This window comes from Sceloporus occidentalis, unplaced genomic scaffold (genome assembly GCF_023333645.1).
Source record: "Sceloporus occidentalis isolate IW3139 unplaced genomic scaffold, rSceOcc1.0.p SCAF_20, whole genome shotgun sequence".
In the NCBI taxonomy this organism is placed as follows: Eukaryota; Metazoa; Chordata; class Lepidosauria; order Squamata; family Phrynosomatidae; genus Sceloporus; species Sceloporus occidentalis.
The window spans coordinates 3,310,231-3,334,355 of record NW_028317000.1 but is presented as its reverse complement, the minus strand read 5'-3'; the positions used below and the strand labels follow the sequence as shown (position 1 = coordinate 3,334,355).

The 24,125-nt window shown below is 46.4% G+C and overlaps 2 protein-coding genes across 3 annotated transcripts in view; one reads left to right on the top strand and one right to left on the bottom strand.

Annotated features, from left to right (window-relative positions):
- The window catches only part of VPS45 (vacuolar protein sorting 45 homolog), a 79,633-nt gene that overhangs the window by 32,447 nt on the left and 23,061 nt on the right, over positions 1 to 24,125 (bottom strand). The gene's annotated exons all lie outside the window — the stretch shown is intronic.
- Positions 9,261 to 23,825, top strand: OTUD7B (OTU deubiquitinase 7B). The gene is made up of 11 exons (XM_089483838.1): positions 9,261 to 9,363; positions 10,724 to 10,894; positions 11,541 to 11,798; positions 12,879 to 12,980; positions 13,464 to 13,591; positions 14,017 to 14,129; positions 14,938 to 15,065; positions 15,399 to 15,548; positions 16,480 to 16,594; positions 17,077 to 17,161; positions 17,466 to 23,825. The coding sequence occupies exons 1-11, from the start codon at positions 9,279 to 9,281 to the stop codon at positions 18,837 to 18,839; spliced, it is 2,709 nt and encodes a 902-aa protein (XP_089339964.1). The 5' UTR covers positions 9,261 to 9,278; the 3' UTR covers positions 18,840 to 23,825.

Below are 24,125 nucleotides of genomic sequence, written 5' to 3'. Positions count from 1 at the left end.
ATGGAACAAGTGTTCTCATCCTCCGTCCATCCAGGCTCTGAGGTCCAGTAGATATTGTCTCAATGTGCCTACAGGGCTGGGACATTTTGTTTTAAAATTTGCAGAAATCTGTCAGCAGGGAAGGAAGTGGGGGAAAGGAGCATTTTCAAGCTTTGGCTACCATCTGAGTTGAAATGTTTCATCCCGTTTCTGGATGGGTCTCCTCACGCTCTTCCTTGTTACTTGCCATCAAGGCAAATTTGACTTAATGTGCCCCTTTGAATGGGAGACCTCCAAGACACTTGGCCATCCACAGCCCAACTCAAGTCTTGCAAGCTCAGAGCAGTAGTTGTGGCTTCCAAGATTGAAAAATTTTCTGATCATATAGCTTTCTTCTTTTCCTACAGCTTTCTGCTTTACTCAGTGCTATCTTTTAGCAATGGGCCATGTTGTTTCACAATATGGCCAAAGTACGACAGCCTCAGTGTAGTCATTTTGTCTTCTGGGGAGCGTTCATGCCTGCTTTGCTCTCAAACCGATGGATTTGTCTTTTTGGCAACCTGGGATATCCACAGAACTCTCCACCAGCATCATGTTTCAAATGAGCTGATTCTTTTCACATCCCTTTCTTCACTGTCCAATTTTTACAGACACATCAAAATCAAATATAACAAAAATCAGAAACCTGACTGGCTTCGGTGGTTCAGTTGAACTGGATGTTTGTCTCCTTTTGGACCTCGTCTGGAGCCCAGATGTTAGTATTTAATCTATCCATAATAAAGCATCTCCTGGGTTGCACTTCCCATGACTTAGCATCTTAAGGGTTGTACAACTGGATGAGACCAAAGCTAGCTTTTCTCATCCTACATTCTGGTCCCTCACCAGCCAACCAAATACCCAAATGGGAAGTCCAAAAGAAAGCTCCTGGGTGGTGGGCCCTTTGCTGCCGATGTGTGTTTCTTTGGGATTCCTTGCAGAGACTGAGAACGTGCCTTAGGAGCGCACAAACGCCGGCTGCCTGTGATAGCGATGTGCTCGGCATGTGTTGTAATGCAACCGACATTGTCAATTGTTTGGGAGCGGCCCAAATCTGTTAGTTTGCTTTCAAAGTAGCGCAGCTGTGTGTGGAGAACAACATGGGTGTCTGTCTGGAGATTTTTTGTCTGTCGTAAGGTTTGCGTATTGTCAACATAACTCTGATGATAGGCCTCTGCCATTTCGGTTATGTTTGTGCGTGGCATAGTGGTTTGAGCATTGGACTCTGACTCTGGCAATGACAATGGCAAACCCTTCTGAAGAAACTTGCCAAGGGAACCCCCTGATAGGGTTGCCTTAGGGTCCCCATATGACTTGGAGGCACAGAAGAACAAACTAAAGATGGAAAGAACTCATTGTTGTCCCTGCTATAAATCCTGGTTTCTCTCTCATCCATCTTTCTGTGGACTTGTCTTTTTTCCTGTTGTCTCTTTCCATGTCTGGGTTTAATTTCTTAGACATCCTTGTCGTTGGGTGCAAACCACCCAGACACCGATCAAGAGCCCTTCCTTCCCGTTTTGTGGTGTCTGCTCACTCTTGGTCACCAACTGCTGCTGAGTTTTTTCCCTTCCCTTCTGGAATGAAGTCATCCCATGTGTTGTTGTTGTTGTGGAGGATGATGATACACAAGGCGGGCTGTCCTGGAAAAGCCTGGCTCATGTCTGTGAGTAACTTGCTGTGAATGGAGGGTGGAAAGGGGGCAGAGAAGCTGCCGGTCTCCTACCTTCTCCATCTGGAGTGATGTCAGACAGTGTGGCCTGTGAATCATGCACCAACGTACAGGTTTATATACAGTAATAGGTATGCATGTGTTGCTTTTTTTGGCCCAGCTGGGATCTCACAAGCAGCCCTCCCTTATGCTCAGCAGAGATGGGGGCAGACCCATAAGTTTCTGCTGGACTTAAAGAAATTACTGTACATTAAATGGATGTATATCACTTTGGAAAAATCAAGACTGTGGACGAAAGCGCAGTAGACAAGTGCGTCTATGGACTACGCCTCCCAAAAGCCCCCAGCCAAGCTGAGGAAGACTGGGAGTTGTTATTGTGCCAACAGGTAACTTTTTTCTAGCTCAGGCATGGAGCACATTTCTTTTCTTAGTACAGGTTGAGTTGCAGGTTACTACAGGTTGAGTTGCCTACAGAATTGAACTGGAGGACCTGTAGATTCCTAGAAAGAAAGGTCTTTTTTAAGTTTGAGAGGTTTTTTTTCACATTCATGGGGGTCCTTCACCCCTAACTCCAGCAAATGTGGAGGGACCAGTTTATATAAATCAATCCTAATCTTTCAAAGCGTGAAAAGTTTGGGGAGAATGAAACTGCTGTTTACATCCTTCCGCAGGTCTCTGTTCTCCATCTCTACACACACACACCACAAAGACCCACAGGAGATGCCTGGCAGGGGTGGCTTGACTAGATCCCCTTTGGTGCTTTCATTCTGCCAGCATACTTGGGGCCTTGCATCATCCCCAAAGAGGCGTTGAACTTTCGGAGAGCTCCTGACAGTCCCAGGGTCACGCTGTGGTTGTGGAGCGTGCAGTCACACCCGTTGGAAGGAAAACATGACTGAAGCTTGCCTCTTCCTTTCCTCTTTTTTTCCTTTCTTCTCTCCCCCCTCCCCGGCCGTTTACCCGAAATAAAGTGGCGTTGTTGGATTCTTCCTTGAAGTTCATTCTTCCTCCTTCCATCACCACTGAATTGACCCAGGCTGGAAAAGGTTTGCTTGCTGAATTCAAATTCTTTCTCCCTCTCTTTTTCTTTCTCCCTTCCCTCTTCCTTCCCCAGAAACCCCAACAAGTCTTGGAGGTTACCAATTTTAACTTGACTGCATGAAATAGATCTGGGTTTTGCATTATATGGGCTGCAATTTTGGTTTCCAGAGTCTTGGACCTAGTCTGGAACGGATTAATACGGGAGGCTGAAGAGCTCCTTGGAATGCTGCCATATGGTTGGGTTTAAAAGGATGGATTGAAGGAGATGGCTTAAAGGTTTCGAGTTCCTTTCTTTAAAAGATGGTTCGTTGCATATAGGAAAGGGGATTGAGGTCTCTGTTTGTATCTGAGAGAACGCGGTGTAGAGAGAGAGAGAGAAACTTTAAAAATAGTAATCCTATTTTTTAAAAGATCTTTACTGTTTTTAAAGGCTGTGTTTCTAGTCCTCACACATCTCGAGGGCTGCGAGGAAGAGGAGAAAGAATCCTATTTCACGGTTGTGTTTCGTGCTGCCCAATTTAGCAGGATTTTAGAGGATTTTTAATAGTGTTACATCTTTTAAGGATTTCTTTCCTTGCAGAAAACGACTTTCTCCTGGTGTGGTGCATGCTGACTATTTCAAGAATTGAGAAAGTAGCACAGTTCAAGTCAGATGGATTTGGGTCCAAATGGTAATCTCATTGAATCTTTGGGCCTCCCTCTTGACTGTCGTTGGGAAACCACCTTATGGGTATTTTTTGCTTTTTGACAGAACCGTCCGGCATTTGCAGACTGAGGAGACTCCTTTGTGAGGATGGTCCTTTATGCCTATATTCCCAGACACATTTCAGACAAACAGGTGTAGGCAAGCTTTTGCACAAGCAGCGTTTGAATTTGGGGAGGGAAGACAACTGCTTATCATTCAGCCAAAAAAGAACAAACAAACCGCCACATATTCTTGGCGGACTTTGGAGCTGTGAGGGGTGCAAGGAGGTCGGTTTTGGATGGCATTGCTCCGCTTTCCCTGCAAGTCCTTTTGTGTGCAATATTTAGTTCTTTCAAAGCATTCAGGATGGTCACGTTGGAAGAAACAGAGTGAGAAAGTTAACTCCTCCGCGGTAAACTAGACTTCCAGGAACCAAGCCAAGGGCTGTGCCAGAAAAACCACAGCTGGGTTTGCCCGCTGCATCCTCACATTCCAGAGGCTGGGTTGGAGCGAAATGCAGTTAAAGATCCTCCCTGGTTTTTAAAAAAGGTTTAAAACATTCATTCTGGTTGAAAAACAGTTGCATTTACTTTGGTGCGTGGTTCTGGATTATGGATCTTAGATGCACCTTCATGCATGGAGGTATGCCATTATACCCACCAAGACTCCCATCATTGTCTGTAGTGGTTTTCAAATAAAAGGGGGAAGAAACCCCAATAATATAGAAAACAGAATTCAAAGAAAGCCCATTGCTGGCAGTTTTACTGCTAGTCCCCAAAAACTATAAGGCGTTGGATTCGCTTCCTTTACTGTACTTAATTTCTGATCTGGGTGCATTAATGCATTGCAACCATCAGTCCTTTCCAAATATTAGATAAAGGAAGTATTGAAGATGGAGTTTGGAAAAATTAAAGTTGTGAGCGGCAGCTTTTTGTGAGTCCAGACTAGCTGGATGCCGGGCATGGAGGCGGAGGAGTCCATCATCTCTTCTTTTCCTCAGACCCTGCTTTGCGTCCGTATTGCGCACCCCATAGAGCCATGGGTGTCATGAACTGGGAAGGGCGTTTGGCACCCTGCTGAGTCACCGAGGAAGACGGGTGCTTTGTTTACATCCCACCGATTGGAAGTGATGGCTATTTTGGCCACGGACTCTGCCCTGCTGGACTCCATCCGGGCAAAAATATTGCTGCATTGAAGGGATTCTGCCAGCCACACTGGGCCTTATGGCTTGCAAGGCAGGTGAAACTACTGCCTCTTCTGACCTCAGATGCCACACCGCTACTGCAATTCTTCCATTCCTGCAAAGTTTTCTTTACATCGCTTTTCAAGATAAACACGTATGGTATATACACACAGAAGCGTTTCCTTTGCCATCGTTATTGATGGTTTGCAAAAAGGGAGCTGCTGTGCCAAGATGAGCCAGGATTATTAAAAAGGAAAGGGAAGAGAGAGAGGCATCTCAGCCGGGGTGATGCTGTGGCTTCGGTGTTGGACTAGGACTCTGGGAGACCAGAGTTCGCATCGTTGCTCAGCCACAGAAAACCACTGGGCGACATTTGCAAACCACCTTGGAAGAGGCAATGGCAAACCACCTTGGAAGAAATCTTACCAAGAGATGGTGTCACCATAAGTCAAAGACTCAGAGGAAGCAGTGGTGTCCTGTAATAAATTTTAAGAGCCAGTGGGGTGTCATGGTCAGCTGGACTATGGTTCTAGGAGACTAGGATTTGAATCCTTACTTACTTGCAGAAGCCGCTGGGTGACACACTCTCAGCTTCAGGGGAAGACATTGGTGGCATACCTCCTGTGAATAAAACTTGTCAAGAAAACCCTACTGTATGTTCAGTTTAGGGTTGCCAAAAGTCAGGACTGACTTAAAGACATACGATGAGCACTTTTAGAACTAGCTTGTTTGTTTCAGCAGGAAATAAAATGTTTATTTCCTAGATGCCAATCCACTTCTTCAGATGCTAAAATAAATCTGTCTCAAAGATGCTCCTAGAATCCTTCTCCTGCCCTTCCCTTTTTCATTTTTATGCTGTGACAGACGAACTCAGCTATTTCTTTGAAAACTGTGAACCAAAATTGTGTAATTTAAATGAGTCAGAGTCTAAGTTTTTCTGCTTCCCTGTCCACAATGGCCTTTCTCTCTAAGTGTCTGATCGGAGATTTCAAGTCTCTTTGGCTTCTTTCTGCCTCACCAGTAAGAACAATATAATGGGGACAAGGGGACACGAGGACCTTCTTAGCTGTGGCACCCCAAATTGTGGAATGCCCTCCCCATATTTATTGGACAGTTAAATAGTTTAAAAGAAATACAATTTCAGGATGTGCAATCCTGGAAGTCTTGGTGCAGTTATCCAAGAGTGTGATCCATGAAGTTGTGCAATGCACAGAGGGCAAGCATGTATTACCCTAAAGGAAATTAGTTGTTGTTTTGTCTGAAAAAAGGCCACTTTGAGGTTGTTTTGTCCGATGACGGCACAGAGGCCTGGAGAAGCATCCCCTCCTGCTTTGCAAAAGCCAACCGGCCTTGTGCGCGCACGCACACAGACACACACACACGGCCTTTCTTTTCTCATCCCGCCAACAATACAGAGAAGCCCCTGTGTCGGGGGCCTGCTTGAAAGGCACAGCCAGGACTTGGCAGCCTTCTCTGTGACTTCGGAGGACACAAAAGACGCTCTGCTTTCTGTGTGTCTTTTCTTCCAGATAGCTCATGCTTTGTTTATAGGAGAAGAGGCTTAGGAACGGTGGTAGCTTGATGTTTTTATGGAGTGGGGAGTATTTAAAAAAATTGACACAGACCTGATAATTCTTGACATTCTCTCGTTTTCTATCCCAGCCCTGAAAACTTCAGGCCAGAAGTGGTATAGTTAAGAACTCTGGCACTCTGCTGTCAGCCGTTCATCACTTTTGGGGGTTCATTTTCTCTGTGCAGCAAATTCTTCTGTGTGAAAGATGGGGGACATAAGAGTCCTAGGGTTGGAAGGGGTCCCCAGAGGGCATCGACTCCAACTTACAACTCAATGCAGGATCTCCAGGTAAAGCATCTCCAGCAGGGAGCTGTCCAGCCTCTTTTGGAAGACCTCCAGAGAAGGAGATCCCTCCACCTCTCTAGGCAATTGGTTCTATTGCTGAACCACCATTACAGTCAAGAAGTTCCTTCTAATGTTCAGTTAAATTCTACCCCCGTGTAACTTAAAACAATCAGACCTGTTTCTGGGACAACAGAAAACAGGTCTTCTCCTTCTTCCCTTGGACAGCCCTTGAGATATTTAAAGAGTGTGATCATCTCAGTCTTCTCTTCACCAAGCAAAAAAACCCAGTTCCTTCAACCTTTCCTCCTATGGTTTGTTCTTTGTATTTCTTTTCAGCTCTTCTTGCTCTTTTCTGAACCCTCTCCAGCTTGTCCCTATCCTCCTTAAAGTGAACTTAGGACTGACCAGCGCAGAATAGAATTGGACTATTCCTTCCCTGGACTTGGAAACAAAGCTTTTATTAATTGCAGCCTAAAACAGCAGTGTCCTTCTTTGCTGCAGCACCACATTGCTGGCTCGTGTTTAATGTAGGGTCAACCATAAACACAGCAATAGTTTCAAAAGCAACTGAAAAGAAGACTGGAGAGGACAGGGAGAAGGGCTTTCCCAGCAGATCTCAAGATACGGGGATACTTGTAGGAGAGAATACAGTCCCGCAGGTAAGCTGGCCCTGAGTCAGATCAGGGCCCAAGATTTGTACTCCTTTTCTTGGTAAACAAGAATGGCGCTGCCGTTGACGTGTGCTGGGTGTGTCAGAGCATGTGGCTTCTGTTATTCTTGGGTTTTGCTTTAATTAGCTTTCCTGGTGACGGTCGCTCCAACAATAGCATCCCTGCCTCAGGAGAAGTGAGAAATCCTGACTCTGTGATCAATATATATACATAGATATTTTGCAAAACTATACTCAAGGAAGGGAAAAGGCAAGTCTGCCCAAATCTATTGGTGTGCCCAGGTTCTGGATAATTAATCAATCAATCATGTTTGGGTTCCTCGGTGGAGCTCAAAAGTAATGTATTCAAGGCTTGCAACTCTGTAGGTCATGGAAAGCGAAGGAGAGAGAGTGGGACTAGACCATGAGGTCACTGGATGCGTTTCCGAAATAGAACTGTAGTGCTTTTCTTCTGCTGTTTTCTGTTTTTAAAAAAGTTTTAAAATATGAGTTAAAAGCAATTTTTGAAACACGTTTAAAACATGTTGTTATTATCAAGTGCCCTGAAGTCAACCTCAGCTTGTGGCGACCCCATGGAGGAGACATCTCCAAGACTCCTGGTCCTCCATTGCTCTGCTCAGGTCCTGCAAAGCCATACCCAAGACCTCCTGAATAAGAGTCCATCCATCTAGCAATACAGCCTTCCTCTCTTTCTACTTCCCTCCACCTTTCCTAGCATTATTGTCTCTTCCAGTGATCCTTGTTTTCTCATGCTGTGGCCAAAATACAGCAGCCTCAACTTTTATCATCTTGTCTTCTGAGGAGAGCTTTCATTTGATCTGTTCAAGGACCCATTTGTTCGTCTTCTTTGCCATCCACGGCATCCTTATCATTCTCCATTGCACCATCTCCAAATGAATTGACTTTCTTTCCATCTGCTTTCTTCACTGTCCAACTCTCCCATCCATACATAATGATGGGGAATACCATGGCTTGGATGATTCTAACTGTTGTGTTTAGTTGTATATCTTTGCTCTTTAGCACCTTTTCTAGTTCTTTCATAGCAGCCCTTCCCATCCCTAGACTTCTTCTTTCTGGACTGCAGTCACTGTTTTGATTAATGTTTGATCCAAGGTAGGAGAAATCTCTAACTATTTCGATTTTCTCATTGTCGAGGTTGAATTTGTGTAGATCCTCTGTGGTCATTATTTTTGTTTTCTTTAAGTCCAGCAGCAAGCCTGCCTTGGCACTTTCTTCCTTGACCTTCCTTTGAAACATAACAAAATAGAAATGCAACATAAAGCGAAATGTTTGCTTTATATGCTTTGTCCTTTTTGTTCTTTATCTATTGCTGTACTGATATACATGTATATATAGACATATAGAGAGAGAACAAGAGTGCTTGCACCTTCAAAGCACAGTGCGAAGTACAAAAATAAAATGATAAAAACAGATCTCTGAGCCAAAGGCATGCAATTTGAATTTGTTTAAAGAGATTGTGGGGGAAGGAAGGGAAACACAGATTGCCCATAGGTCTACTTCACAAGCACACAAGCATATATGTGACTTTCCTGCCTTTCTGTAGAGGATATGTGTGGCTTTGTAGGCACCTTCTTCTGTTTGCAAAGGGAATGATGGGTTTTCTAATGCCTTCTGAAAATCTGTTGGCTTGACCTGATGGTAACCTGGCTCTTGTTTCACTGCTTTATTGGTTTTGTTGCAGACTGGTAAACTGTTTGCGATGTTTACCTTGTGCTAAGCAAGCCTTTTAGTTGCAATTTTACAGTGTCCCTTTGCAAATTTATATTATGCATAAACCACGGAGACTTCTGTTATATTCCATTTTGGTGACCAGATTTATGGATCCATGGTTCTTTAACATGCTTGGGTAGCTGGAGAAGTAGTCTTATCTGCTTTCCCCTTTTCTTTCTGTTTTTGTCATCCATGCATCCTCTGTCAGGGATTTTCAAGGCAGCGGCTGTTTCCTTTGCCTTCTGCTGATAGGAATGTGCAACTGAAGTTGGATTGGCTGGAGTCAATTCTTGCTGTTTCCCAGTTCAGCTTTGATTTTCCATGGCTGAGCTGAGCTTTCTCCTCTCCTTCCTCCCCCAGATTGACAAGGAAGCCTGGATCGATGTCCCAGCGGTTCCCAGCTGCCTGTGAGGAGTTCAGGATCGCATGACCCTGGATATGGATGTCGTCCTCTCCGATTTTGTCCGTTCAACTGGGGCAGAGCCAGGATTGGCGAGAGACTTACTGGAAGGTAGGCAGCGTCTCTTTGAATAGCGTCACCCAAGTGTTCCCTCCATCACCTACAGTTGGTCCTCCACATTTGCAGCTTGGACTTTGGCAGATTGGATTATTTGCGGTTTTCATTAATATGTCCTCTCTAGGAATCTCTAGGTCCTCCAACGCAACTCTGCCAGAAGTTGACCATATAGTTGTGCTGGAGAACCTAGAAGTTCCTAGAGAAAACACTTCTCTAGGCATCTATATTTCTTTCAGCATAATTTTGTGATCAACTCCTGGCAGAAGTTGACCATAGAGTTGCATTAGCGGACCTGGATATTCCTAGAGAGATGTATTCTCAGGTAAAATGAATAGTCTTTGTTTGTTTGCAGTTTCTCCACATTCATGGGGGTCCTTCAACCCTAACCCCAGCGAATGTGGAGGGACCACTGTACTTACTGCCTTTCAAGGATGTGCATACCTGGATTGGCTTGTACTGGATGCCCTTTGGGGGTACCTTGCAACTTTTACAGTTGTGTGATCCTGCAAAGTCTGGATTTGTCTCAGATGTTCTTTCCTCCCGGTTTGTCACCAGCTGAGCTCCCAAGGGCAGAAGGAAGCTCAGCTTGGGCGAAAGCAGCCTGGGATGGGTCAGGAATTTGACTTAAGTCCCCCCCAAAACACCCCTCCCATGTAGGTAGACACAGTGAGGATGATGTTGTGATCATATTCAAGCCTCCAACATGCCACTCAGAGGTGTGGGAACGATGGTTGGAATGTTGTTCTCTGGGCGGGTCTCCTGACAATTCACAGACTGTGGAATAGGGTTGGCTTGCGGTAGTTTCGAAGATAATTCTATCCAGGTTTAGAGAAAAGTAAGGGCCTAGCTACCTTTAAAGTAGGAGATCCCATCTGATCTGGAAAGCTAAGGAAGTTCAGCCCTGGTTAGTATTTGGATGGAATTCCAGGATCTGTTTCAGAGGAAGGAACTAGCAAAACCATTTCTGAGTATCCCTTGCCTCAGGAAATCCTATGAAGTTGATGAGGTCACTGTAAGTTGAAGGTGGCTCGAAGACACATACACACACAATTCCTCCTTTTGGGGGGGGCACTGCAGTTCCCATAATCCCCCAGCCTGTGTGGCTGCAATTCTCATAATCTCAAAAGGAATTTTGCAAGTTCTGCATTTGAAGAAGGAAAAATTGGATATGTGCTGGGTAGGTATGCGGACAGATTGTAGGAACTTTTGGAGTGCATTGGGGTATGAGAATGTGATCTGTCCATCTTCTTGTGGACCAAAGAGATGGTTTTGCCCTAACAGAAAGTGTCTCACTTGTTTCAGGACTGGGCATGTGTGTTTAAACCTGCACCGGTTAACCCTTTACTCCCCACAGGGAAAAACTGGGACCTGAGTGCTGCCTTGAGTGACTTTGAGCAGCTTCGGCAGGTCCATGCTGGGACGCTGCCCCACTCCTTCCATGAAGGGCGCCCCTTCAAACCTGCTGAGAGAGAGGGACCCCGGCCCACGCGGCCCCTGCTCCAGCGCCAAGATGACATTGTCCAGGGTAAGAGAGGCTCAGAAACTTGCCAACCTTTGGTGCTAGAGCTGGGTGTGCCTGTGCGAAGGAATCTGCAAACCCCCTTACACTATCCTGCCAGTTGCCCTGGGCCACTTCTCTCCTTTCTTTCCAGCCATCTTGGTTGGGTCTGGTGGGTAGATATGGGGTGGACAGCTTTGAAGGGCTTAGGTGCTATTTCCCACCTCCTGAACTTGCCACAGCTGGCTGCAAAAGCTCCAACTGTGTGTAGAATACATATTTTGTGTGTGTGTGTGTGTGTGTGGCGGGGCAGGGTATCTCCCTGTGCTCAAAGATCCCAAGAAATATGATTTTTAAGAAAGCAAGCAAGCCACCACCTTCAAGATCTTGAATTCCCCCACCCCATGCCTCCCATGCCACCATAAATAAATAAATAAATACATGATAATGAATGAATAATTAAAAATACGGTCCAAATCCCGTGTCATGGGGGAGTGCCTTCCCAGACTCAGTGCCCATGCTGGTTGGAGAAGTAACGTCTCCCAAAGCTCTGAGGCTTAACATCTTTGCCCAGCCAAGACTGGACATGATTGCTGTCCAACCAACAGTCAGAAGGAAGCCTTGTCTTCCTCCTAGGCATTCCCCATCTTACCTTTCTCTCCTTCCTTCTCAGAGAAGCGCTTGTCTCGTGGCATTTCCCATGCCAGCTCCACCATTGTCTCATTGGCACGTTCCCATGTCTCCAGCAATGGTGGTGGAGGTGGCAGCACTGGTAGCACCTGTGGTGGCGGCGGCGGCGGCGAACACCTCCTGGAGATGCCCATCTGCACCTTCCAGCTGCCCGACCTAACTGTCTACAACGAGGAGTTCCGCTCCTTCATCGAACGGGATCTCATTGAGCAGTCCATGCTGGTGGCCTTGGAACAGGCTGGTAAGCGGATGGGACCCCGGAAGGTGGCAATGGCATCCTCTGAAGAAAGAGGACACACCTGCCCAGCAATGAGTTCTCCTGAAAAAGTAGAACTGGAAAAATTCTTCAGTGATTAAAATGTTGTCCTCTGGTTTAGTACATTTGGTTTAAATATTACTCTCCAACAGGGATAAAGATGAGGTATTCCATCTAGGGAGTTAAAATGTAATGCCACCAGTATAGGATGGTTAGACCCTGGCTTGAAATTGAGACATATGAAAAGGATCTAGGGGTCTTGGTAAACTACAAACTAAGCATGAGTCAATAGTGCAATAAAAACCTAATGCAATTATGGGCTGCATCAACAGGAATATAGTTTTCAGACTGAGGGAAGTAGTAGTCCTACTCTATTCTCCTTTGGTCAGACCTCACCTGGAGTACTGTGTCCAGTTCTGTGCACCACAATTCAAGAAAGATGTTGAGAAGCTGGAACATGTCCAGAGGAGGGTGACCAAAATGGTGGAAAGTCTGGAAACCATAAGGCCCCATGAGAAGAGACTTAGGAAGCTGGGTTGGTTTAGCTTGGAGAAGAGAAGACCGAGAGGTGACATGACAGCCATCTTTAAATATCTAAAGGGATGCTATGGAGAAGATGGAGCCAGCTTGTTTTTTGCTGCTCCAGAGACCAGGACACAAATCAAGGTATTCACATGACAAGAGAAAAGAGATTCCTCCTAAATATTAGGAATAACTTTTTTACCCAAAGAGCTGCTGGACAATGGAATAAATTGCCTTGGAGAGCAGTGTATTCTCCACCTTTGAAGATCTTTCAACAGAGCTTGGTTGGGCTTTTATCAGGAGTGTTTTAGTTGTGTCTTTGTGCATGAGAAGAGGTTGGACTTGGGGTCCCTTCCAACTCCTAAAATGCTATAATTCTAAACCCATTGAAAGCTTTATGTGGACTTGTCCTGTGGAGATAAATAGGTGCCAAACTTATGAGTTTTCTGGGTTGTAGAACGGTGACCTCCCCAGATCACTCTGAACATAGAACACAACAAGAACACTGAGCACTTTCTTGGTTTCGTGGTTTCTCTCATCCAGGTCGCCTCAACTGGTGGGCCAACGTGGATCCCAGCTGTCAGCGGTTGCTTCCTTTGGCCACGACGGGAGATGGGAACTGCCTGCTTCATGCGGCTTCACTAGGTAAGGGCCCCATCTTGGGGAGAACCATGCCTATCTTGGTTCCATGATTAGTTGGAAGCCAGAGCACCTCTCCTCCTCCTTCTTGCTAGGCAATTTAATGACAGCTGTCATCTTCTTCGTTGCTTGTTTTTATGTACCAGCCTATGGTGGACCCTCTCCTAGGGTTTTCTTGGCCAGATTTTTTCAGAAGACATTTGCCATTGCCTATCTCTGAGCCCATCAGTTGCCCCAAGGACACCCAGTGGATTTTCATGGCTGAGAGGGGATTTAAACCCTGCTCTTCCAGAGTCCCAGTCCAACACTCAAATCCACTCTAATATGGTGAACCTTTCCTAGCCACCATGGCTGCCCTGAGTTTGCGAGATCTGAGGAGGGCTTTTGATGAGAGGGTGACTAGGAGGTCTCTCGTTCCTAAGGTCACCATAATGTTTAATCCTTTGTTTTTCTCTCTCCCCTCAACCATCAACCCCACCTTGGCTGCAGGCATGTGGGGTTTCCATGACCGAGACCTGATGCTCCGTAAATCTCTTTACACCCTCATGGATAAAGGAGCAGAAAGGGAGGCCCTGAAGCGGCGCTGGCGGTGGCAGCAAACGCAGCAGAACAAAGAGGTACAGCGCTGTGGCCAGGTGGAGGTGGACCCCATGTTGCCACTGAGAATGGGTGCTTTTGGTGTTCATCACCCCTAAGAATTTGTGAGATCTTGGTCTGTTGAGGAATGTTCAAGACCAGCTCTAGGATAAAGTAAATTGGGACCATAAGTCCCAGAATCTCCATTACATTTACCAGCTGGAGGATTCAGGGGGTTGTAGTCTAGAAGAAAGATCTTCCCCAATCCCTAAGCAGGGCCAAAACATTTGCCATGATGCCAGCAAGGACTTTAAATCATCTCTCCCTGGTGGAAGAGACCCAGTTCACTACAGTGATGTCGGACTGCAACTCCCAGCAGTTGCAAGCAAGGTCTTCTAAGCAGCCTGACCTGTCTCTCCTTCTTCCTCCCCAATCCACCCCTCTCTTTGTCTACCCACCCCATCAGTCTGGCCTAGTTTACACAGAGGAGGAATGGCAGAAGGAGTGGAACGAGCTGATCAAGCTAGCCTCCAGTGAACCACGGATGCACTATGGCACAAATGGCAGCAACTGTGGAGGGTGAGTGGCCCCTTTCCCAAAAGCTGGTCCTGTTGGGACTGTTCACCACCATAGAGACCCTGCAAAGGTCCAGGGACCCAAGGCAGTCTGTCCTCCAGTGGTGGCTTTAGAGAACAGTGGGGTCCAAAGCCTTTGTTAGTCTTCCTCTCTCACTGCAGTCATGAAGGTTAGAAACATGACTTTGTCTCTCTCTTATTTTTATGCAATGGTGAGGTTGGGGGGGATGCTGGATTCCTCCTTTACGCCAGTTAGTTTTGGCATGGACCCAGAGCATTTCTGAAGAGAGGTCAAGGGAGTTGGGTATGTTCAGCGTGGTGAAGACATGACTGCCCTCTTTAAACACCTTAAGGGCTGCCACAAAGACGAATGGGCCCATTTGTTCCCTGCTGTTCCAGAGGATAGAACCAGGTCTCATGGTTTTAAGTTACAGGAGGGTAGATTTAGATTGAGAAGGAACTTCTTGAGAGGAAGAGTGGTTCAGCAGTTGAGCCAACTGCCCAGAGAGGTGTTAGAATCTCTTTTTCTGGATGTCTTCAAAAAGAGGCTGGACAGCACCCTGCTGGGGATGCTTTACCAGGAGACCCTGCATTGAGTAGAGGGTTGGACTCGCAAGTCCTCTGGGGAACTCTTTACAACTCTAGGATTCTATGCTCCCTTCTGACTGGTGTCTCCAGCGGTTGAATGTCCCTTTCCTGAGTTTCCTCCTCCGTTAATCAACCAGGCCAACAGTTTTGCTGGGAGTGAGTTAAACATCTGAGAATTGGAAGGCTTACCAACATATTTTCCCCCTTTCTCTGCCTCCTTGCAGGGTGGAGGGCTCCGAGGAGCCGGTCTATGAGAGCCTGGAAGAATTCCATGTCTTCGTCTTGGCCCATGTCCTCAAGCGGCCCATTGTGGTGGTTGCAGACACAATGTTGAGAGATTCCGGAGGAGAAGGTAAGAAATGGAGCGGTGGAGGTTCAGAGAGGGCAGCTGGGATCTCTCTCAAATGATGGACATTTATACCTGGGTCTTCTTCACGCAAACCCAGCCCCTCACAAGTCCTTGGCCAGCACTCCAACCCCCAAACAATGCTGGCTCTTTAGCAGTCTGTAGCTGCACTGTGAGGCCTTCGTGCTGCCTGTCAACTCATGGCAAGCTTATGAATTTCATGGGGTTTTCTTAGGCAGGGCAAACTCAGAGGTTGTCTGCCCCCGCCTCCCTCCGAATGCAGCCCACAGCGCCTGGATTTCCTCGCCATGCTAAACAATGTCTCTGTCCCCCTTGCAGCGTTTGCTCCGATTCCCTTTGGTGGCATCTACCTGCCCTTGGAGGTTCCTGCCAGCAAGTGCCACCGCTCGCCCCTGGTCCTAGCCTACGACCAAGCCCACTTCTCTGCCTTGGTCTCCATGGAGCAGAAGGAGCCCACCAAGGAACAAGGTGCCAACGGAGCCCTCCTCCTCTTTCCTCTTCTTTTTCTTGTATTTATTGATATATTTTCTTTCCTGCCAGTAAGAGATGTAAATGGGCTTACAGCATTTGAAACAGACAGGCCTGGGATGCAGGTGGGATAGAGAGAAAGCCATCTCCCGAAGTTCATAGTATGTGCAGAGGCTCATATGGGGAGATAGGGACTTTCAGATAGTCTGGATCTGAGCCATAGAGGGCTTGTATTGTGCCTGTTCGCTTCCGAGCACAATACAAAGTGTTGGTTATAACCTATAAAGCCCTAAATGGCTTGGGCCCAGGGTACTTGGAGGACCGCCTCTCCCCATATAATCCGCCCCGCACACTCAGGTCATCTGGGAAGAGTTTGTTGAGGATCCCAACAACGAGATATGTGTCAGCCTCACAAAGGGCCTTTTCCATCTCGGCCCCTGGGATCTGGAACACCCTTCCCGAGGAACTCTGCACCGCCACCTCCCTGAACCTCTTCAAAAAGAGACTTAAGACCTTCCTGTTTCGGCAAGCCTTCCCCGATGTCCCTTGATATTGGGACTCCCCCCCTATATGTACAACATTGAGCGTATCAGCTGGCCTGGTTTTGATGTATGGTTTTGATGTGTATTTTTGGAATGTTGTTATAAGTTTTATTTATGTATTGCAATTTTTATCCTGTATTTTGTATTTGTCATTGCAATTTTTACTATACACCGCTATGATCAACACGGAATAGCGGTCTATAAATAAAACTTATTATTATTATTATTATTATTATTATTATTATTATTTATAGGCCAGAACTAGAACTGTGAATTCTATCCAGTAATGGATGAACAACTAGAGAAGCTGTTTCAGCAAAGAAGTTAATATGCTCCCTTTATCCAAAAATTGGCAGCCCATTGGAATTGTCCTTTCTTTTCCTTCCCAGCTGTGATCCCGTTGACTGACTCGGAACACAAGCTGCTCCCTGTGCACTTCGCTGTTGATCCTGGGAAAGACTGGGAGTGGGGCAAAGACGACAGCGACAATGTCAAACTGGCAAGGTGAGTGTGGCCTGCCTTCGGTGGCACTTGCGGTGGGGCACTTGGCAAGGGCTGAGAAAGGCAATCCTGTGGAGAGGTGGTGTATGGAGCCGAAGCAAAGTGGACAATTCTCTCTCAGGAATTTCAGCCTTTGCACTTTTCAGTTTTCCTACAAGACATCTGTTTTTGAAAATTGAAGTTAGCAGAAAAAAAGTGGCGAGGAAGGAGTTTGTACAGTTGCTTAAGCTTTGCCTTTGGTACAAAGTAGCCTTGGCACAAGCACTGCCCAAGTGTAAAGACCAAATGGAATCTGGCCCTGTAGTTAGCGTTTCAAATATGGGAAAGCGAGTAGAGAAAACACTTGGGTGGGAACCTTTCTCTCTAGATCCAGGGACTAGAAAGCCTCCAACTCAACAATGCTCTCTCTCTCTCTCTCTCTCTCTCTCTCTCTCTCTCTCTCTCTCATATTCTCTGTCTTTTGTGTCTTTATCTGCCTTCATTAGCGTGACGCTCTCGCTGGAGGCCAAGCTCCACTTGCTGCACAGCTACATGAATGTAAAGTGGATCACTTTGCCTTGTGACACGCAGGTAAAGGAACGTGAAGAAGTACCGGCCTCTCTTAGCAGGGTCCTGGGGGTTGGGGGTCTTCTGAAATGCTCCCTCCACTTTGGCCCCAAAGGAACAGACGACTTGTACAGGGTAGAAGTGAGGGAAATGCCAGAAGCAGAGTTAGCACAGCCAGGGACTTGGAGCAGGGGCAAAAGGAACTGCTGTGGGAAACATTGCCAAAACTCACAATGTTTTTTTTAAAGTTGTGTTCATTTTCAGGTAAATTTTCAGTTGCCATTGTCTAGCCGTATCTCAATGTCTCCCTCCTTCCTGCTTTCCCTAGGCACCACTGGCACAGCCGGAGTCTCCGACTGCCTCTGCAGGGGACGATGCCCGATCCGCCGTAGATTCGGGCGATTCAGACAAGGAATCCGTCTGCAGCAGCTCGGCCAGCAACAGTGGGGGCAGTAAGAGTGGTGGTGGCAAGGAAAAAGAGAAAGACAAGCCAAAGAAAGACCGGGAGAAGGACAAGGAGAAAAAGAGGGCTGACTCGGTGGCCAACAAGCTTGGCAGCTTCGGCAAGACTCTGGGAAGCAAGCTGAAGAAGAACATGGGGGGGCTGATGCACAGCCGAACTGCCAAGGGGGCCGGCCTCAGCAATGGGCAAGGAGATGCCACCTTGGAGAAGAAGAAGAAACAGAAGGGCTCTGTCAAGGTGAGGAAGGGCAGCAAGGATGATGCAGCCTCCTCTGGCGAGTCAGGGTCCCCCTCTGAGAAGCCGTGCCTGGCCAAGGCAGCCATGGAGAAGCCTATGGACACCTCATGCAAGTACGGCAGTGATGTCAAGCTCAGCCTGGGCATCCTCAGGGCCGCCATGCAGGGGGAGCGCAAGTTCATCTTTGCTGGCCAGCTGAAGACAAGCCACCGGCACCAGTACCAAGAGGAGATGATCCAGCGCTATCTCTCAGATGCTGAGGAAAGGTTCTCGGCTGAGCAGAAGCAGAGGGAGGCTGAGAAGAGGTTGGCAGCCCTGGGTAATGGTGGGCCAGGGAGGAAGTTGGATTCAGAGGGCAACCCTCTCCGAGGGGAGGACACCCTCCCAAATCCTGCCTACTCCCCGCCAGGAATCTCATCCTATGGACCCCAGAGCCCCGACCTGGCTGCTGTCGGGGCTAAAATGGCAGGCTTACCCACCAGCTACTCAGGGGTCTTCACTATCCCTCGCCCTTCTATGATGGGCAATGTGGAGAGTGCCCATCCCCCCAGCTACCAGGACAGCCGGCGTCAGCTCGCAGGCGGCCCCTGCGGCACTCTCCCCTCATACGCAACGCTGCCCCGGCACTGCGCCCAGGGCCGCCCCCACCTTTACCAAGCTGACCCTCCCCCCCTGGGGGGGCGCTTCTCCCCAACAGAAGCAGACATGCCACTGAGTTACAGGGGGGCAGACTGTGATGGCTCCCCCTGCCCCGTCTTGCCCAGTAATGGCTACCGGGATTACCACGAGCCAGGAGGTGGTGGTGGCGTTGGCGGCAGCTCTCCAAAAGGTGGAGACCAGAGCAGAACCCAGTTGCTCTACAGTGTCCAGCAAACCAAATGCAAGCAGCCGAACTGCAGTTTTTATGGGCACCCAGAGACTGGGAATTACTGTTCCTGTTGCTACAAGGAGGAACTGAAGCGGAAAGAACGGGAACGGGAGGCCTTGATACACCGGTTCTGAGGAGCCCAGATGAGTGTCTGTGGAGTCTGGACCCACGGGTACTGTGGGGAATGCAATAATTTTTTCTCTCCCCATCCCCTCCTGCCTCTGTTCCCTGTCTTGTTCAGGAGAAGGGAGTGATGGGTTTGGCAGAGGGTGGCCTGTGCGTGGTGGCGCGTGAGAGGCAGCTTGCAGGGGTCAGAGGTTGGGGTAAGAGCAACTGGAGCCTGTGTCTCAGTGAGGTGTGTGTGTGTGGGGGGCACACACACACACAAAGAGTGGGGGACTCTTGCACATGATGTGTGGAGTGGGGGGAACCATGCGCTGGAGGGGTGCTTGCACAGGTGTGCAGGGATTCAGGGGACATTTCTGTGTTGTGTATCCAGCGCAGAACTAGTCAAAACTGCGCCAACCTTCTAGACCAAAGCTTTGAATTCTGTGAGTAGAACAAATGCAGACAACTGCAGGGAGTGCTTTCCTTCCCACTGGATCACCCCCCCCCCCCCCGATTTAATTTTTGTTTTCATTTCAAAGGAAGGGAAACCAGCATCCCTATGATAACATTTTTACCTTCCAGAAAATGTAATCTTGGGTCTCTTTTCATTAGGTAATATTAACAGGTGTTTTGTTGCTCATTTGTTTCTAAAGATAACTTGGGATCTTTTCCCTCCCTGACACTAAACCTGGACTTTTTAAGTTGGAAAGATCTGTTGCCCCCTCACCCCAAATACCCAACCCACCCCTTTGCCACCCATTAACAAACCCCACCACAGCTGGCTTGAGCTTTTCCCGATGACTTGGGCCTCACCAGATAACAGATAAGCATATTTAAAAACTTGTAGGAAACTGAAAGTGTTAGATAGATGAGGAGGAAGGGAAGAACCAAGTCTCAATACTCCATTTTATTTTGTGTTTTACTGTGCAAAATGGTGAACTTGTTCACGGTTGCACTTGAGCGAGAATGCGGAAGCCGGGAATGAAATTCGGTGGCGCATTGATCAAAGCAATAAAATGCTAAAAAAAGTTTTGAAAGGACCTAGCTGGTAACAACACCTCCTTTGCTTCCTCGAGTTTTTGCTGCTGTTCCTCCTCTTAAAATGTGTCAGTAGATTTTTAAAAAACTGTATAAAATTCTCTCTTACCTGCAGAGAATAACTTTTCTTCCATGCAAGCTATATACATATATATATACCCCACCCCCGACTACCTCTGTTCTGCTGAGTAGAAATAATGTGGCTCCTTTTTGTCGAGCCTGGACTCAACGGGAATGGCAGATAAATACTAAAGAATATAGGTGTTCTATACATATAAATAAATATATTTTTAACAGGGCTATGTTTGTGTTTTGGGGTGGGATACGGGATGTAAAACAGATGCTAACAACGCTCTATTTTTCTTGCTCTTTTTTTTTAAATGTAAAGATGTATTCCCACAATTCTTCACGCACCTCCGCCCTCCCCCCAAAATTGGCATTTCGGACGCACCCGCTGTCGGCGTTGCATTATTTATTGCTGACGTGTCTCTTACTATGAGTGGGGAAAAGCTCTGTCCATCAATTGGCAACTTCTCCCCATCCAGAGTTTTGAGTGAAATAACTGTGATCCAAAAGGAGTTGTTGTTGTTTTTAAATAAATTAAATTAAAATGGCCTTTTTGTTAAAAATGGGCCAGCGTCTAGGCAGGTGGCTAGGTTTATCGAGAATCAGGGAAGAAGAGTCTTCCAAACTATGCAATTTCAGCGTTCCTCATCCAGGCCCTTTTTGGAGTGGGACGAGGAGAAAAGCCAAGTGTACTTAAAATATTTTTTTAAAAAAGAAACTCTACCTGGGAGGTTTTCTTGGTTCTTGGATGCCCCATGGGCTGCCTTAAAGTCGGGTCTACATTGGAGGCGGGAGGGTGGTGCAGATGGGGGACTGAAGGCTGGGAGCAAACCCATAGCTATCTTTGGTACCTCCTTTTGGAAAAGAGGCAAGGAAGGGGATGGAGAGCGGTGGTTTAACCATTTCAGGGGGATTGCACCTCAAAGTGAAGGCAAGGTGGGACACTGTGGAAAGCTATGGCTCTCTCTCTCTCTCTCTGTATGTGTGTCTTTTGGGGGCATTTTTCTCTTTTGCATGGGATGACCATCTGAGATGGCTTTTTAGAGATTAGAGGACTGTCAAATGTGATGAGGATTTGAGACAGGGATGGGCAAAGTGTGTCCCATAAGCCACGGCCTGGGGTCAAATAAATCCCCCTTATTTTTTTACCCCCAGATGCCTTCTTCCACATTGAGGGCCACCCCAGGGTCCAGTTTAGGACCAGGAGAGGGACAACCAGGAGTGACTTCCACTCACTTCATGTTATGGCCTGAAAACATGGTGGACAGTGGGCCACAAAAATAGCCCTGGGGCCACATCTGGCCCATGGGACACAATTTGAGTATCCTTGAAGTAAGGGCTCACAGAAAAAAACGTGTCTTTTAGACACGAGAAGGAGGGAGTTGACAAAGAGATTCAAATATTGTTGAGTTTTGGACCTGTGCATTGGGGTCACCAGGAAATATTTCTCTGCAGGCTGTGCATTGGACAGTGCCTTTCTTTTTGTTCATTTTTGGACCATGGTTCTGTCAATCCTCAAGACTCTGTTGGAGGCTGTGGGCCAAAAATTAGAAAGGGTCACCGTCTTCTCCGAAGCTGTGGCATGATGGAGGTGGAAGATGGCAGGTGTGCTGGAAGAACCAGAGTCAAGTGAAAGATGGAGATCCAAGACTTCTCCTGGATCAGAGGAGAGCTTAGTGCGTTCTCCAAATCCATGGAGGAGAGGACAGTTTGTCTTCTTTTTTGAAGCTTGGTCTTGAGGACAAGCCTCTTTGTTGTGTGGGAATCCAGTGGAAGTGACCATCCTAAGCTTTTCAGGCAGAAAAAGCAGCTAAGAAAAGCTCCCTTTGGTGGAAGGCTTGGTTGAGTCAGGTCTTGTAATGCGCACAGATACTCTGACTTAGATGGATAAGTTGCCATTTTCCACTAATGACTATGTTTTTTTCAGAAATTCTCTAAATAGATTTCCAGGGGTCCAACAGACGAAATGGTTGCATCTGTTGAGATCCTCCTGCCCACCCCAACCCCAAAGACATGACTGGGTGCTTTAGATTCCTCCCGATCAGAGAGTTCGGACTTTGAGCCTTCACAGGTTTACCTCTTTTGTTGAATGTCTCAACCCCATCGCAAAAGGCACAACCACAAATGGAATAGGGAGTCCAGGCCAAGTTGTTGGATTGCAGCTTGTTGTTGTGAATTAGATCTCCACACGCACACCTTGTTATACAACTTGGGGTATAACTTAGTGCCAGTACAAAAGAAAATGGCACCCAAGCACACTGTCCATTTTGTCCATTGGGTCAAGGAGACATCTTGGAGTTGTCTCCCTCTCTTTTCGGGGATAGCTGTGCCTCCGCTTGCAATACTTGTCCAGTCGCTGTCTAAAAAAATACAGTCTTCCTTCCTTGCAAAATCTACCAGAATTTCTCAAGTCCAGAAAACATGATAAAGGTCTTCCATCATCCTGGTTTTCCACTAGTTTCCTCCAAACTAAGTTTTAAGATTCAAATTTCATTACCAATAACTCTCCGTCTTCTCTCTCTCTTTTTCCTTCTCCCCCTAAAAATCTTATTACTGCAATTAAGGTATACAGATTGTAGCATCTTTTTTTAAAAATCAAGCAAAAATGAACTTAAAACGACTCGAGGGTTTTTTTTTAAAGAAAAAAATACAAGGATATTTAAAGAATATTATTTTGCTATAAAGAGTTGCAACTTTTAAGACCCTGAGTCCGAAGCCTTTCCGCCTTAATGAATTCTGATTAATGCTTTCATACCAGGGTTAAGTTTGAATCCATGAAACTTGACACTGTTCTCTTATTTCTTCCTTAGGTTTTATTTTAATTTTTCTAGGTGACTTTGTTTCCTTTATGGTGAAACAAACCCCATTCCCCCCCTCCCCTTTAAAAAAGGGATTATTAACACACAGAAATACAAATCTTATTTATTAAAAATGATACAAAATACCCCTCTCCTCTTTATCCTTTTTTGACGCATAGTTGAAAACTGAATGCAGTGGGGAATTTTTTTTAAATGGTACCTCTTCTTTTATGTTTTAATTTAATTTTTTTTAAAAGGAGGTTTTAAGAAAGTAGTTTCCTAGGCACCTTTTTGTTTTTTTAACTAATAGAAGTGATCACAAAATAAGCTTTTATTAAATCTTGATGTATTAAGTAGAGAGCATTTTGAGGATTTGAAAGGAGCGGCGTGTTGTTTGGTTGTGGTCTGGCACCCTCTAATGGACAGGAGAGGTTATGGCATCCTTTGGTGAGAAAAAGAAACTTTTGGGATTGCTTTCCGAATGGGCGAAAAACCCTGAATGTGTGTATCATATCCCCCAGCGCCATTCTGGAGGGGGAAAAGTCTTGTAAAGGTTAAACACAAGTGAGATTTAACGGTAAAAGGGCTGACTTATTAGCTGCTAGAGCTGTACTTTGGACAGTTAATGTTAGGATATTCTCTGTGGGGCTTTTTGCTCCTTGCCTAGGGGAAAAATCACTTTAATCGAACTGAGTATTTTGCTTGTTTCATCTTGACGGACACGAATAGGTTTTTGCACAGCAAAAGAAGAGATGTATATCCTCGTTGTCGGACAACCTCCTTTTTAACGCGAGTGCGCCGCTCTTTTTCCCATCTTGGTTTCCTTCCATTTGTTCTACTCTGTTGGGATTGTGGGGAGGGAAGGAATAGAATGGCTTTTTCTTTAAAAGAGGAAAACAAAAAGTCCAGGATATAACTGTAACCAGCTTGTAGAGTTCTCCGTAGCAAAGATTTGTTGTTTTCCCCCCTCTTTCTTTCTTTCTTTCTTTCTTTCTTTCTTTCTCTGTTTTCTTTCCCTGCTAGTTGTCCAAGAAGTGACCTGAATTAATTCTCCGATTGTTGTTGACAATAAAGACTTATTTTTTAAAAAGGACGGAGTTTATTTAAAAACACCAGTGCATGTGTGACTTTTGTTGGGGTCCTTAGGGAAATGAGGAGGAAAAAAAAGGAGGGTGGGATTTGCATTTCTTAAAAAATAAGAACGAACTTTCGAAAAGGGGAAAGGATGCAGTGATTTGCTTTTGCCTTATCTGACTGGGAATGGCAGGATTCTGCCTCCTTCTCTCCCTTCTCCTGAGTTAATTGAATGCAAATTCCTTTTGCCCTTTCAAATCACTTTGCAGTAATTGAGGTAAAGGGAAGGAGGAGGGAGAAACTGGGATGTTTTACAATGGTTAAGTGGAAGAAACC

Bases quoted from the DNA above. Each gene is read 5' to 3' on its own strand.
- OTUD7B (XM_089483838.1), top strand. From the start codon at position 9,279: ATGACCCTGGATATGGATGTCGTCCTCTCCGATTTTGTCCGTTCAACT. The intron at 9,364-10,723 runs GTAGGCAGCGTC...TACTCCCCACAG, and splicing joins GGCGAGAGACTTACTGGAAG to GGAAAAACTGGGACCTGAGT. The intron at 16,595-17,076 runs GTGAGTGTGGCC...TGCCTTCATTAG, and splicing joins GACAATGTCAAACTGGCAAG to CGTGACGCTCTCGCTGGAGG.